Below are 16,047 nucleotides of genomic sequence, written 5' to 3'. Positions count from 1 at the left end.
TTGTGTATTGTTGTAACCCTTGCTGTAATTTTATTTATGTTCAAATAATGTATTGTTCAACCTTATACAGTTTTGTGCATATTTTCATTTATATTTTTATGTACTAATATATATATATATAGATATGATTATTTTGTGTGCCACTGTCGCTTCTAACCTTATGTGCAGCTATAACTTTTACTGTCATTTTATTTATATGAAGACACTGTATAACTTAACTCTGTACATTTTTGTATATATCTTTATTTACTTTTTATTTACTAATGTATCTTGGACTATCTGTGTGCAGCTGTAACCTTTGCTGTCATTTTGTCTATGTGTAAATACTCTTTTGCTTAATTTCTTGTATAACTTTCTGTAAACCTTATGTACTGCTGCAAACTTTTGTTATGGTGCAGTATGACCATTGTAGTCTTTGTGCCAGTAAAATATAAAGCAAAAAAATCTTTCCTTCTCAGTTCCAGGTGTCTGTAAAGTTCCTTGTACTTGCAACCTGTCTTATTACAGTCAAACTGGAAGATAGAAATACATGCAACACCACAGTTATGGTTATTTATATTTAACAGCTCATACTGTGGACACCCTGCACAAAATCAAATAGAGAAAAACTATGCTTCACAACAGCAGTTAGGTTCTGTGACATTTCCCATGATCAAGTAAACTCTAATTACCACCACCCATAAAGGATGTCTCTCTCTCTCCCAGTACTTTAGGCTTTTAGCCTAATCACTTCCACTTTTTTGCATGTTCACATGTTACAGTTCTTATAATGTTTCCCCAAAGATGTCTTTGGGATAGAGATGAAATATTGGAGTCATTAATGTTTAATTCATTCCTAATGCCATTTTCTTCCATTAATCTCCCCCCCCCCCCCCACAAAAGCTAAAGTATTTGCTTTTATTATGGTGGAGGATTTTTGATATCGCAATGGAATTTACATTGTGTAGTGTTGAAAAGCGACAGGGACATCATTAGAGAAAATTTAATAATTGAATTTTATTCATCTGTTTGTTTAGCTTCATCATTTGTTTCAGGGTTCACATTTATTAATTTATGAGGTTGTAAATAAAGTAATGGCAATGCACAAAATGTAAAATGAAGTATTTATCAAGTCTATACAATTACATCCCTTCACGTAATCTACTGCTATGTTCTGCACCTGTTTCCAAATTTGTGGAAACAGGCAGAATGCTGCCTGTTGATATCAGTGATAGTGCAACTCCTGCTATATTCTTCACCTGTTTCCAAATTTGTGGACAGGCAGAATGTTGCCTGTTGATATCAGTGATGGTGTAGTCTACTGCTCAAAGAACCTCTTGCACATCACAAAACCACAGGCATCTGATGGGTTCATTCATTTTGGGGAACAAGTCAAAGTTGCAAGGACTCGTAACATGGAATATGGAGGATATTCCAGTACTTCCCATTGCTGTTTGTTTAACATCTCTATCACCAATTGCGACTCATGACATCATGCATTGTTGTGCAACAAACACAGTGGAGAACCCATGAAATAATGTGGTCACTTTCTCCTTAAAGCCAGACACAAATGGTGCTCCAGAAATTGTCAATAGAACTGCACATTAACAGTTTGCCCTTGAAGCACAGCATGATGAAGAATGACACCCTGAACATCATAAGCAACTGTCAGTATGGCTTTGCTGGGTTCCTCGCAAAGTTTTTTTGGGTGATCCTGAATGGTACTATTGGTTGGATTGCCTCTTTCGTTCAGGCTCATAAGCCTAAGTTTCATCAGTAGCTATGTATACAATTCAGGAATGCATTCCCTTCATTTTCGTTCCAAATGGAGGCAGTGTACTATTTTTTATCTCATTCAAGCGATGTGGAACCCAATGAGCTGAAATTTTGCACACACCAAGCCTCTTTTTTTTTAAGATGTGCCAAACACTTTGGTGGTTTATCCCAGTTCCATTGACTACCTGGCATACAGCCCATCACGATCAACCACGAGGAGTCCCCGAACAAGCTCAACATGTTCATCTGAAATGGTGGGTCATCCTGCATTTCAATTATCATCTGGGTGATCTTGCTCCCACATGACATGCACTGACCCATCTTGAGACAGTCCAGTGTACAGTAGGACAATTTTGCCACAGGCCATAATAACAGTTGCTTACAGTTTTACCTTGTGCAACCTGGACCTTGATCCAGAATTGTTTGAATCTTGTGAACATAACTAGATCATTCCATACCACATTAAGACGTTGACTTTAATCACTTCTCCACACAAGGACATTTGTTAGAATGGGCTGTGTCCTCTTGTGCACATATACAGTGCATGCAACTAGTGCCTCTATCTGTCAAGAGCAACATTTGAGTTACCAACTATGTCTCCTGACAGTGTTGCCACTACTTTATTTACAACTCTCATAATTTAAATTTGACTTAAATGATCAAATTTTTTACTGATTGAAGTTTTTAAGTGTAACTAAAAATAATTTAGTGATAATTACTTTTTAGAATGCAGCTGCTACAGTTTTTGTCTTTACAGTTGTTCCTTTATTTAATTGTTCTGGACACTCTCTTGGACGAGATACGTTACAAGTTGTGCACAGTTACAATAGCCAGTTAAAGAACTTGATTTGTTTGTTGTGGATGTTTCAGAATCACTCAGGTCCTATTACTGAACAAGGTAATATTTTATAGTGTTCTGGACAAGTCAAAAAGGAAGGAATTATAAGACTTGCATATAATTTAAATGCTGTAAAATATATAAATTTTGAGCTTTTTTTAAAAAAAAATATCTATTACTACATCTTACTCTTTTCTTGTCTACATACATTCATTTTCTCTTTGAATATAAACCTTTCTCACACTATGTTCCCTGATCATCCTGAGTCTCCCCATTTCCCTGTTTGTCTTGTACACTTGTTCTCCCATTCTCTATACTCATGCTACTCTCTTCTTCATTCATAAACACCGCTTCAATCTCTCCTTTCTTACTCTCCCACTCTTTCACATCGCTTCTTATTTACTCAGATTCATTCTCTGCATTCATTACTCTCCCTTCTAGCAGCAGTTACTCCAAATGACTCGCAACCATAAAAATGATGTTGGCTCTCTCTGTAGATTTTATATATGAGTTTGCCTTGGTCAGACTTAAGGAATGAAATGAAAGACATCCAGAAATGGGAGGAATCCGTTGTTTTCTGTTTCCACTGTAAAGCAGATATGTGGATCCAGAATGTTCAGATAGCCTGTCAATTCTTCCAGCTTTTTTTTTCCACCTCTGGGTTTGGCTCCCACTGACGAGAACTCAATAAAGGTCGAAACTGGTCTGGGTAGTGGCCCTTCCCTTAATGCATAGCATTATACATATCCACAAGGAGATGTGCTTTGCATTATGGGAGATACTAAGACAAGGAGTGATGAGAGCTTGGTCCACCTTTACCACGAGTTGCCTCAGTCCTGAAGATACTTCAGACGCAAACTTTGTTTGCTTACACTTGGATAAAGGATTAAACTAAATTTGTTATAGTCTAAACAAGTGAAAAAAAAAACTTCCAACATCTTGGTGATGTGTTACAGAAGGCTTTTGAGGATATCATATACTGAAAGGTGTACAAATGAATGGATGTTAAAAAAGATCAGTAGAACTTTAAGGCTCCTTAAGGATATTGACAGAAGATTAAAATATTTTGGATACATAGAAAGGATGGAAGGGGGACTTCTCAGAACAGTAATAGAAGGTAAAGTTCCTGGAAAAAGAGGAAGGGGGTAGACCATCAATGAGATGGATAGATGGTGTGTGTGGAGTGACTGATCTTCAGAGAGTTGAGGATGCCAGAAAAGCAAACTAGACTACATAGCAAAACCTGGTGTGGCACATCACCGAGCATCGGAGTGACCATACGGCTGCATCTGTAGATGCCCAGAGAGAATATTTTATCTCAGTCACTGAGACATCTTCAGGGAGTACAAATAACACTTGTCTCTCTCTCTCTTGCACACACACACACACAAAGACTACAGTACTTAATGAAACATGCCTGTCTCGGTGGTGTGCCCTTTATGGGCATTTGTAGGTTGCCTAGGATATAAACTGGGACCTCTGACAATTATTGTTTCCCAAATTTTGAGAAGTTTTATGCATCCATATTTGTTTAAATTAGGTTGATTTCTAAGTGTCTCTGCAGATCCCACAAATAGGCTTTCCTTTTTAAATTTATGGTGGTGGACCAAGTTGGTTTTCTTCCAGAAGATCCTGTGAGTTGTGTCTAGTACATGGTCTGCAAGGCCAGATTGACCATAGTCGTGATTGCAGGCATAACATTTGTGTTCATCTAAATGGATGGTGGTTGATCTACCTGTCTGTCCAAAAAACTTGCTGCCCTTATCCGTTCTACCAAAGATCAGCTCCCTCCTCCTCTCAGTGCTTGGAGTATATAAACCAGCTTGCAGGAGCAGGACACTTTATTGTCCTCATCCATTTAGATGAACACAAATCTTACATCTGCAATCATGACTATGGCAGTCTGGTTGCCGACCAATGTACTGTACACAACTCACATGATCTTCTGGAAGAAAACCACCTTGCTCCACCATAGTAAATTTAAAAAGGAAAGACTGTTTTTGGAATCTGCAGCAGCACTTAGAAATCTACCTAATTTAAAAAAATACAGATGCATAAAATTTCTCAAAAGAGGTCCCAGTTTACATCCTAGGCCGCCTATAAATGCATCAACTAGATAGGACTTTAAAGTCACCCCTATGTGTTTCATAAAGTATTGTGTTGTCTTTGTGTGTGTGTGTTCCTCATTTCATATTATTGCTAATATGAAATGAGGAACTTCCCCCCCCCCCCCCCCAAAGTGTTCCCATCATGGTCACTCACACCAACTGGTGGAAGATTTGCCACTCCATTTATAATAACATCATCTGATGAGATGATCAGTTCCGAGACTCTTGATCCCCATGTAACGCTCTCTGTTATATTGCTTACTACCTAAGGTAGTTGTCTCTCAAAAATTCCAAAAATTCATTCTCTTTGCTCCCAGTTTTTCATTCCATCTATATCACCATAATTGAAATCACCCATAATGATTGTTCTTTTCTTATTTACCAGGCTAGTTTACCTATACCTTTCCTTTTCACTGGCCTACACATTTCCAGGGCTGTTGCCACCCACCTAAGTATTTCATACTGTCCACCTCCATCTCACACCATACTGCCTCAAAACACTCCCACTATTTGCCCCTTGTATCTACACTTTAAATGGGCATAACTTGTCTGCTATAATTAACAATACTCCTCCTCCCCCCATTCTTTCCTGTCTGGATATCATCCTCATTCAACCAAATTTTGCTTAGTCTGGTGATTTTAGGCTGAATAGACCTGATCAATGCATCAATTTCACTTCCCTATTTCAGATACTTCTGGCATTAGTATACAAAGATAATAGACTATTTCTGACTTTCTAACAAGTCCTACACCACTTCGAAGATGTGTCTCCTCACTGCCCTCCTTGCTCTCTTGTTCTACACTACCATCGATCCTACAACTCTCCTCTCCCATCTCAGACCATCTATCTTGTCCACTCACACATTTTCTTTGAATCCACCATCCACATTTTTCATACAATGACCCTCTGTCTACCCTCCCTTTCCCCATTTCTCTTCTCCGTGTTGCATCCCTTCTCATCTTCCTTACTCATGTTACTCACTTCTTCTCATTCACAAGCTCCCTACTCTTTCTTGCTCTTTCACATCACCTTGCACTACATGAAATCTTCTATTCAATACATTCATTACCCTTCCTTCTAGCAACAATCTCTCCATCTGACTTACACCAAAACCATTTAAATGCAATCCATCTTCTTTATACAGTTCCATTTGTCCCACAAATTCATCCCAGAAATTCACAAAATACACTCCTTTTTCCTCACATAGTTCTGCTAACATAGCATTCATGATCTTTGCTCACTACCTCAACTCATTACTATCATACCTGGGCAGTACACTGGCTGCCTTTCCCACCACACTGTTATCCTTTACTCTCGGCAACCTCTTCATATCCAGTTTGATAATCTCCTTATTCTCATCCAAATCATTTGTCCTTACTACTACCACCACCAGCTTGTTTGTTCTCTCATGTCTCATATTTAATGCCTCAATCATTCTGCACATTCTGTTTCTGGGAAAACAAACCTTATGCACCTTCTCATTCACCACATCTCTAATAAGGGAATCTCCATATAGAGCTGCTCTTGATTCATTTGTTACCACTTCCTGTTAACCATCTTTCCTTCCATTCTTCACTCTTCCATGTATTTCTGTAATTCTCTTCATTTCAATATGCATACACTTCATCTCTGGCCTTATCTCACCATCTCCACTTTTGTGTCTGGATCCACAGAAGAAATATCCCTAGAAGACACCTGCTATTATTATAATTATTATATTATTATAACTATTATTATAATTTCTGACCCAGTATTAACAGGCATCCCATGGGTATCTTCATACATCATGGAACCAGTATTATTATTATTATCATGATGCAAAGGATCATCAAAATTATGAAGAGTAATCTAAGTGGATGTAGAAAACTCAGAGAGTATAAAGCAATGAAGTAATGCTTGACCATCTTCATGTAACCCTGATGCTTTGAGATGAGGTGGAATGTGAATTAATTCAACAGTGGCAAGACCGGGCTGCTTATGCGAATTTAACATAATACTTGGATGCATTTATCAGAAGATATACATTATCTGTTGTTGTCAGTTACTCTATCTTCTCTGGATTGTGATCCTTCCAACATTACAGAACACTGAACATTGAGAATGATTTGAGTCACACCATTGTCATCATCATCATCATCATCATCAAATTCCTGCCATGTACCCTCAAGGGGTGTACAGGATATGACAGTACTACATGAAAAAATTACATCATTACTAACATCCTATCTACAATTTTCCTCCAAATCAGTCTGTTACTTGTCAAGACTCCAACATTATCAGATCTTATATTTCTATCATCTAAGGCACTTTGTAACGTATCAATCCACCTATATCTTGGTCTTCCTCTGGGTCGTTTTCCTGCCAACCTGGCAGAGAACACTTGTTTTGCTAATCTTTCCTCTCCCATTCTATTTAAGTGACCATACCATCTGAGATTAGCTCTGCTAACGCATTCCTGGATGCTGACAATGTCAAGTTCTTTCCTAATATCCTCATTTTTAATATGATATTGCCATTGTTGCCATCTGTTCACGCCTCTAATCTTTCTCAGGACTCTCATATCTGCGGTCTCTAGTCTTTGGTCAAGTGTTTTACTTCTGACCCAGCTCTCAGATCCATAAGTTAAAATTGGTTTGAACACAGTTTTGTATACAGCTAATTTAGTGTTCCGACTAATTTCTTTCTTATTCCATATGAATTTATTCAATTGACTTCCCACGATACCAGCTTTGCTGATTCTGTTGTCTATTTCTATATTTAGTTTACCATCTTCAGTAAAAATTGTGCCCAAGTAGCTAAAATGTTTTACTTGTTCCACAGGTTCTCCATTCACAACACAGTTGACATTTTCAATGATTCTGCCTATTTTCATTGTCTTTGTCTTTTTATTGCTAACCTTCATACCATATCTATTACAACAGCTATTCAATTTAGTCAGAGAATCTTGCAGACTTGTAGCAGATTTATTTAGAAGTATAACATCATCTGCATAAAGCAAAGAGCTGACATTAACATCTCCAATTTTGATATCAGGTTTAATACCACATTCCTTCATAATGTGATCCATATAGATAATGAATAACAGAGGGGATAATGTACATCCTTGTCTCACACCAGATTTAACATTAAACCATCTTCCTGTACTTCCTTCAATTCTAACTGCTGACTCACAACTCAAATACAGACTAAGTATTGCTTGATATAATGCCCCATTGACACCATATAACTGCAGCGTATTGAATAGCTTCTCTCTTGGCACCTTGTCATATGCCTTTTCCAAATCAACAAAACTTAAATACAGATCTTTGTTATATTCCCATGCTTTCTCGACTATTTGTCGTAAAGTGAAGATCTGATCCTGACAGCCTCTATTTGGCCTGAATCCAGATTGTTCTTCACCAAGCTTTTCTTCCACAATTCTTCTCAACCGTTTCTCAAGTATACTTGCATAGATCTTGCCAGGAACACTCAGTAGGGAAATACCTCTGTAATTCTCACATTCAGTTTTATTTCCCTTTTTATATATGGGTACTATGAGAGCTCTACTCCAATCATCAGGAATTTGTCCCTCTGTCCAGGCTTTCTGAACTATGCAGTGCAGCCACTGTAAGACTCTTATACCACCATACTTCAGCATTTCTGGTCGAATATCATCTACTCCTGCTGCCTTTCCACATTTCAAGCCTTTGATGGCTTTTTCTACTTCAAGAATGGATATGTATTCCTGACTGCATGCCTGGTCAGTGTTTTTTATCACTGTGCTGTCATCACTGCTTGTTTCATTTAGCAGTTTTTCAAAGTAATTACTCCATACTTCAAGGATATCTTTTTCTCCTGTTTTCATTTCACCTTTATCATCTCTAATTCCTTTTACAGCACTCTTTCCTCCATTCCTAAGCTTCTTCAACAACCTCCAGAATATTTTGCCACCTTCTTGATATTTATTTTCTATATTCTTGCCAAAGTCCTCCCATGACTTTTGTTTAGCTAGTTTTACACACTGTTTAGCTTTCTTACATTTGTCTCTGTATTCTGTAAGAGTAAAAGCTGACTTATTTGCCAGGAACTTTTGATATGCTTTCTTCTTTTCCTTCACTGCCTCTTTAACTTCCTGTGTCCACCAGGGAGTTCTGATTTTTTTATCTTTGCACACAACCTCACCACATGCCTCTCTGGCAGAATCAATCAATGTTTCCTTCAGAGTTTGCCACTGAATCTCCAAGGTTTGATTCCTGTTCTCAAACTCTTTCATTTTCTTTTCAATAATATTTCTGTATTTTAGTCTACAGTTTACATCTGAGAGCTGCTCAACTTTTATTCGCTTTAAAACTTTCTTACATGTTATTCTTTTCAATATGAAATTCAATTTTATCCTGCTCAAGACTAAATAGTGATCACTTCCAATTTCAAATCCTCTGTACACTCTGGTGTCCTGCACCAGGGAGAAAACATCACTATCAACAATAACATAGTCAATGAGACTTTTCTTATTCCTAGCCTCTTCTCTCCATGTGAATTTGTGCACATTTTTATGTTGGAACATGGTGTTAGTAATAACCAGTCCATGTCCTGAGCAGAAATCCAACAGATATTTGCCATTATTATTAGCTTTGCTCTTTTCTCCAAATTTTCCCAAAATATTTTTGTATGTCTCACAATCATTTCCTACTCTACTATTTAGATCCCCAACAAGGACCAACTTTTCCTTTTTCATTGTGTCAGTTGCTTTTTCTAAAGCCTCAAAAAATTCCTCCACTTCTACCTTAGTAGAGCCTTCTGTGGGACCATAGGCACAAATAAGTCTCATTGTCCAGTTCCCCATTCGGATATTTGCCCACATTACTCTACTTGAGACTGACTGCCATTCAAGAAGATTAGCCTCGTATTTTGTGTTGAATACTATGGCTACTCCTTCTTTTCCTTGATTGTTATTGCCTGAATATAACATTTTGTATTTATTGCTCAGAAAGATCTCACCAGTTTTGGTCTTTTTTGTTTCAGTCACCCCTATTATGTCGATCTGGTACTTATCTAATTCCTCAGCTAACTCCATTTCTTTGCCATTCAGGCTTCTTACGTTGATAGTACCGATCTTTAACTCTGGTGATGTTGAGTTGGGGTTTGTTTTCAGATTTGTTCCAGTAGCTGACTTTTCGCTGTTCGCCCTGGTTCCCTGGCAAAAACAACGGGGGCCTTGTTTAACAGGGCGACGCCCCAGCCGGCATGAAATTTTGTCATGTTGTACCATCATTTTTTATTTTGGTTTAACCAATAAGAATACAATTTGGTCGGCTAAATCCCAAATTGCCAGCCCATCCTCGTTCGTTCAGTATCAAAGTAGATACCCAACAGGGTGCACCACGAGAAGGTGAGGATTGGACATTAGGTCAGAAGCCCTGGTCGGTTCTCCGCATTCCTTTAAAGGCTATGTGGAGGTCTCCTCTCAGTTATACAGCTTTGACCCTTAAGCACCCCACTTTCACACCATTGTTTACACATGAAGTCACACCATTGTTTACACATGAATTAGGAAGGGATACTTGAGTTAATGGGGAGAACTTTGATTTTCCTTCTCTTGTAAACAGCACTGCCTCCTCATTAATATCCTGGAGTATCCCCTTTGTGACCAAGTCTATGGATCTTGTCTTTACCTCTTCCTTTATACATTTACTATTTGAGTCGCAAGGAAATCTTTACCTAGGAGTGCCTCTTTTCCTTCTTTTTTAACGATGGCAACTCATCTCCAAGTTTTTGTTTTATTCCAGTAAAAGGCAAGGCTAGGGTCACATTTCTCTTGATAATGAGAGCACATCTTGACTCATCCAGCACTAGGAAGACTGAGCATTTTATTTATATTTATAATTTCATGTGAAGAACAAGCAACGGGTCACATGGAAGGTTTTTCAAATGAAATCAGGCCTGATTTGATAACTTGTGCTGAGTCCTGGGCAACACGCAATGCTTAACATCAAATAACCCAACAGTAGTTGCATTGGATGGCTGATATGCAACTGTAGTAAACATATGACATTGAGATGAATCATTAGAATATAACAATACATTTCTGCTGCTGTCACCTATTCCATCAACTTAGATGGCACCAATGAGATTCTGTATTCAAACCCAACTGTTCTTCTACAAACACTATTTCTGATGTGTGCTGATAACTGTTGTTAACCCCCCAACCGGCCACGATGTCTATAGACGTCAAGCTAAATCTGGATACGAAGCTCTAAAACCCATTGAATAACATGGACAAGAAGTGCAATTTGGTGTCACTATTTCATCCACATTGGCCGGTAGGGAGGTTAATGTACTTGGAGGCAGCGCCTGAAAACAGTATTCTGAATTACTCCCTGTAACATTAAATCTGAATCACCCTATTGTTCACATGTGATGACTTCTAATTCTTTTGCCTTCAGAGATTTTGCCTACCTTTATGAGTGCAGGAAGCTGAAATTGTGAAATGTTCACAATATCATTGATGATAACAGTGGAATGTTTATTAAGTAAACTCTGAAAGAAAGGACTAGACACAGATAGCACCATTATGTGAGCCCTTAAGCTCAATCCCTGACATGCTAATGTCACATCTTCATTTGAAAATAACCGACAGAAAGCAGCTAACAAATAGGTTGCAACTCTTCTCAAATACAAATCATAAACTTCAAAATCATTCCAAATAGCACTTCAAGTTAACATATTTAACTGAATATAAAATTCCAAAACAGTTAATATATTGATATGGTGATTATTCCTTTTTAAAGATTTACCTAGTATCTTTTATAATTAAATGGCATTTCTTTTTAAAATTAACCAATATCAACTTGTAAAAATACAGCTAACTTCTTAGTTATTATAGATTATCATGTCTTTTATTGGCAATGCAATGCTAATCATCAAGCATATGAAAATTAGCCCTAACTCAGCATGTGCACACTCTAATCTATGAAAGAATCACATCAGATTATTGACTTTACATACCAATTCATGGCTTAATTTATCCTAAGACACTTGTGATCACACATACACTTAATATAAATCAACTTCTGAACAAACAATATAAACACAAGAACTGAAAAATATACATTAAAATATACAATGATATATAAATTAGTATGATCCAGTCTTCTGGGATTCTAACTTCTGAATTATTCATACATATTGTCTGGCTGCAGACAATTTCACTACATGAAATTGTCTGCAGCCAAAAAAGGCCACATAAAAATTTTTTATGTGGCCCTTTCTAATTAAATAAGTCTTGAAGAAAGATATTTCACTTACTTATGAATTTAATGAATTTTTAATTATTGCTTTCAAAAGATTTAAAGATGTGAATTATAATTATTGTTCTGTTGCGTAATGTTGTGCAGGAATTTGTTAATTGTTAAATCAATAAAATTTTATATTACTATTGAAATTGTCTAACAAATTAATTACTGTAAGTTACTGTAAATAGTAATATATGCTCCTTTAAAAACTTTTTTTTTTTTTTTTAGGACAGAGAGAACTTGCAGAGAAAATAGAAATTGCAAATTTAATTAGTATTTACATTCAAGTTATTATTTGGCTATATGACTGTTGCCTATTGCCAGAACATCTTGAAGGAGATGAGTATGGTGAAAATGAAGTTGCATATCCTGCATCTGTTCTTGCTGAAACATATTCAGAAAAGAGAATGGCCCTACAGCGCTTACATAGGTAACACTAAATCAAAATATCAGATATGCTTTTGTTTTAGAAAAGCACTTGCTCTCTTTTTTTTTTTTTTAGGAATGTTCCTAGTAGCTTGTTCTTGTGAGTAACATCAAAGCACTCTGCTATATTGAGAGTTCCTTAGTTAGTACTTACTAATGCATAAATCATTTCTAATAAAGTTTGGATGCACCTCTCTCTCAGTTGCAGCCAACTGGATGAAGTTGTAAATCGAGTGTGGTGGTGATTTCCAAACATTATGTAAAGTATCCCCCCTCCTTCCCCTACATCATAGACATATTTTCATTAAACAAAATAATAATAATAAACAAATTACATTCTTTTCATTAAATCATTTTACAGGGAGTTATCATAATTTATTATCGTTATCAAATTTCTGATATCTATCTTGAAGGGGTGAAAGGACGATGTGAAAAGTATACTACATAATTAGGTTTACATTATTACATCAACAGTTTTCTTCAAAATTTGTTTCCAAACTACTTTCTCAATTGGTAGCACTTCAGTGTTGTTAGAGCTTATATTTTTTTTCTAGATCACTACTTTGTCTCGGTCTTCCAATGCATCTTTTTTTCCTGCCATGTTGGCATCAAACACCTATTTTGCTAATCCTTCCCTCTTCCATCTACTGCCTTAGATTAATTCTGCTCACACATTCTTTGCTCTTAATATCTTAATTTTTTAATGATTCTGCCACTGATGCTGATCTTTCACTACCCTAATTTTCCTTAGCATCTCTAATCTTTGTTCCTGTGGTGTCTCTATTGTTTGTTCAAGTGTTTTATTTCTGACTTAACTGTAAGTTAAAATTAGTTTGAACACTGTCTGTATGCTGTTAGTTTAATGTTTTTTGCTAATTTCTCTCTTATTCTATATAAATGTATCAAATGTTGCAGTCTACCAGCTTTGTTATTCTGTTATCTGTTTCAATATTTAATTAGCAGTTGCACTAAAAATTCTGCCTAAATAGTCAAAATATTTTACTTGTTGTAAAAAGGGTTTCATTGAAAACACAATTGATGTTTTTCTTTCTTTCTGCCTCATTTCATAGTTTTGGTGTTTTTATTGCTGATTTTCATGCTAAATTGTTTACAGTAGTTAAGTTAATTTCAGTTAAAGAATTCTGAAGACTTGTACTTGATTTGTTTATATGTATAACACCATGTTAGATAGGTTTGATATCTCTGATTTTGATATCAGGTTTAAGCCACTTTCTTTCATAATGTGATCCATATAGATTATAAATAAGAGTGAAGGTAGTTTGCATCCTTGTCTTACACATGATTTTATCAAACCATCTTCCAGTACTTCCTTCAGTTCTGGCTACTGACTTGCAGCTTAAATGCAGACTTTGAATTTCTCCATATAACGTAACAGTTATCCTGCATAATTGTAGCATTTTGAAAGTCTTATCCCTTTGCACCTTGTCATATGCTTATTCCAGATCTACTAAACTAAAATACATATCCTTGATTATATTCCCATGATTTCTCTGAATTATTTATTGTAAAAATCTAATGTTGGCAACTCATATTTGGTTGAACTCAATGTTTTCTTCTCCAAGTTTCTCTTCCATAGTTTTTCTTAACCTCTTTTCAAGTATTCATATATACAGATACACCACCAATTTTCTGGTAACATATAGTCCATCATCTCCTTTAGTCCAGACAAAATTATGAGAGCTCAATTGAAATTCCCAAGACCATCCAGCTAACTCATTGGATCACTATAGATGTGCTGCATATGATGTGACTCAAGCACACTTAATTATTTACATCTGTTAGTGGCGATCCCTTGATTTTGATTTAATTCTTAGCTTATTTTGCTTACATTTCTTCTTTTTCTTCAACCTGAAATTATGGATATTGTTCTGAATCCTGATACACAAATGATGAAAATCATGAAGATGACAGTGTTGAAAACTTGCTGTTGACAAGTGAATTGAGCTGATAGGTGAATTAATCAAAGGGCTAGAGCATCAGACCTTGATAGAACAAAAGTTAATGAATTTTCATTTGATCTGTGAAAAATTACAGAGGGAAAGATCAAAGCACATAAAATAACTCCAAATAACTTCACTCCACGACGTTCTGTTTATCAAGATCAAAGATCCACAAAGAATCAGTTAGCTATAAAACAGACTAATATGGGAAGCCCCTACCTGTACTGTACTGATAAATGTGTATTATTTCTATGTGCACTAATGTATGTATTTCATTAAATAATTAATATACACTTCTGGTAGTCCATAGTGCTTTAGAGACATTGATCTGACAAAACAAATCTGGCAAGGCCCTGGTATCAAGAGTACCAGAAAATCAGTGGTGTATGTACATATATAAATTTTAAATGAAACACTCAGTAGTAAATTCCTCTGTAATTTTCTAACATTCAGTTTTATTTTCCTTTTTATAGATGGAAGCTATAAGAGTTCTGTTCCAATCATCTGGAATTTGACCTCCTTACAAGGTCTTCTGAATTATGCAAGCATAGTCATTGAAACTTTATACCTTCATATTTAAACATTTCTGGCCAGATATCATCTATTCTAGCTGGTTTCATTTCTGGTCAGATATCATCTATTTCAGGTTTCTTGGCCTTTTCTACCTCATGGATTGACATGTGCTCCTGGTTGGATTCCTTTTAAAATATTTCTGTCACTGCATATCTAATTTAGCAATCTTCAAACATCCAGAATATCTTCAGTTTGAATATCGGCTTTATCATCTCGGATTCCTTTTTCATACTCTCTCTTCCGTTTATTTTCTTCAATAGTTCCAGAATATTCAACCATCTTCATGATGATTGAATATTCTGTCTTCTATATCCTTATCAAAGTGTTCTCTTTATTTATCTATTTTTTATACATAACTTAGCTCTCTTTCATTTACCTCTGTATTCTCACAGTATTTCTTGACTATGTGACATCTGATATGAATTTTCCATAGTTTCTTTTTTTTTTTTTTTTTTTCCCCTCTGCTATCTCTTTAACTTCTTACATCCTCCATGAAGTTTGCATTTTTCTATCTTTGCAAACAACTTTACCACATACTTCCCTAGTTTAAATAATTCATTGTTTCTCTCAGAGGTTTGCCACCAGTTAGATTCTGATTTTTTTTTTTGGGGGGGGGTAATATTTGTATAATTTAGTCTACACTTCACTGCTAAAAGCTGCTCGAGTTCAGTTCTTTTTTTAAAACATTCTTTCATATTTTTTCAATATAATGTTCATTTTTATCCTCCTTCAATAATAATCACTTCCTCCTACTTCAAATTCTTTATGGTTTCTTGTATTCTCAGGTATCTGGAAGATTCTACTAATAACATTATCAATAGGACTTTTTTTTTTTTTTTGTGTCTTCTTGCCCATGTGAATTTGTGCACATTTTTTATGTTGAAATGTGGTGATAGGGATGACTAGTCTATGTCCTGATCAGAAATCTAGCTGACACATGTTATTGGTTCTGGCCTGTTCTCAAATTTTGCCAAAATATTTTTGTATGCTTGGAATAATTTCCACTCCCCTTTAGATTACTAACAATGACCAGCTTTACTCTTTTCTTTGTCATCCTCCTTCTCTAATGACTTGAAAAATTCCTCTACTACTTCCTTAGACATTCTCTCAGGTT

The 16,047-nt window shown here is 36.0% G+C and overlaps 1 protein-coding gene across 3 annotated transcripts in view; it reads left to right on the top strand.

The window, feature by feature from the left end:
- The window catches only part of Elys (AT hook containing transcription factor 1 homolog), a 509,801-nt gene that overhangs the window by 222,634 nt on the left and 271,120 nt on the right, over positions 1 to 16,047 (top strand). For all 3 annotated transcript variants that reach the window (XM_090402410.1, XM_090402411.1, XM_090402409.1), the window contains exons 17-18: positions 2,513 to 2,653; positions 12,202 to 12,403. In XM_090402410.1, coding sequence (XP_090258536.1) covers positions 2,513 to 2,653; positions 12,202 to 12,403 — 343 coding nt within the window. The remainder of the gene's footprint in view (positions 1 to 2,512; positions 2,654 to 12,201; positions 12,404 to 16,047) is intronic.

Source organism: Typopeltis vanoorti, chromosome 13 (genome assembly GCF_054136105.1).
Source record: "Typopeltis vanoorti isolate ZY-2024b chromosome 13, IOZ_Tvanoo_1.0, whole genome shotgun sequence".
NCBI lineage: Eukaryota > Metazoa > Arthropoda > Arachnida > Uropygi > Thelyphonidae > Typopeltis > Typopeltis vanoorti.
The sequence above is the reverse complement of the archived record's forward strand: the minus strand, read 5'-3'. Positions and strand labels throughout refer to the sequence as shown.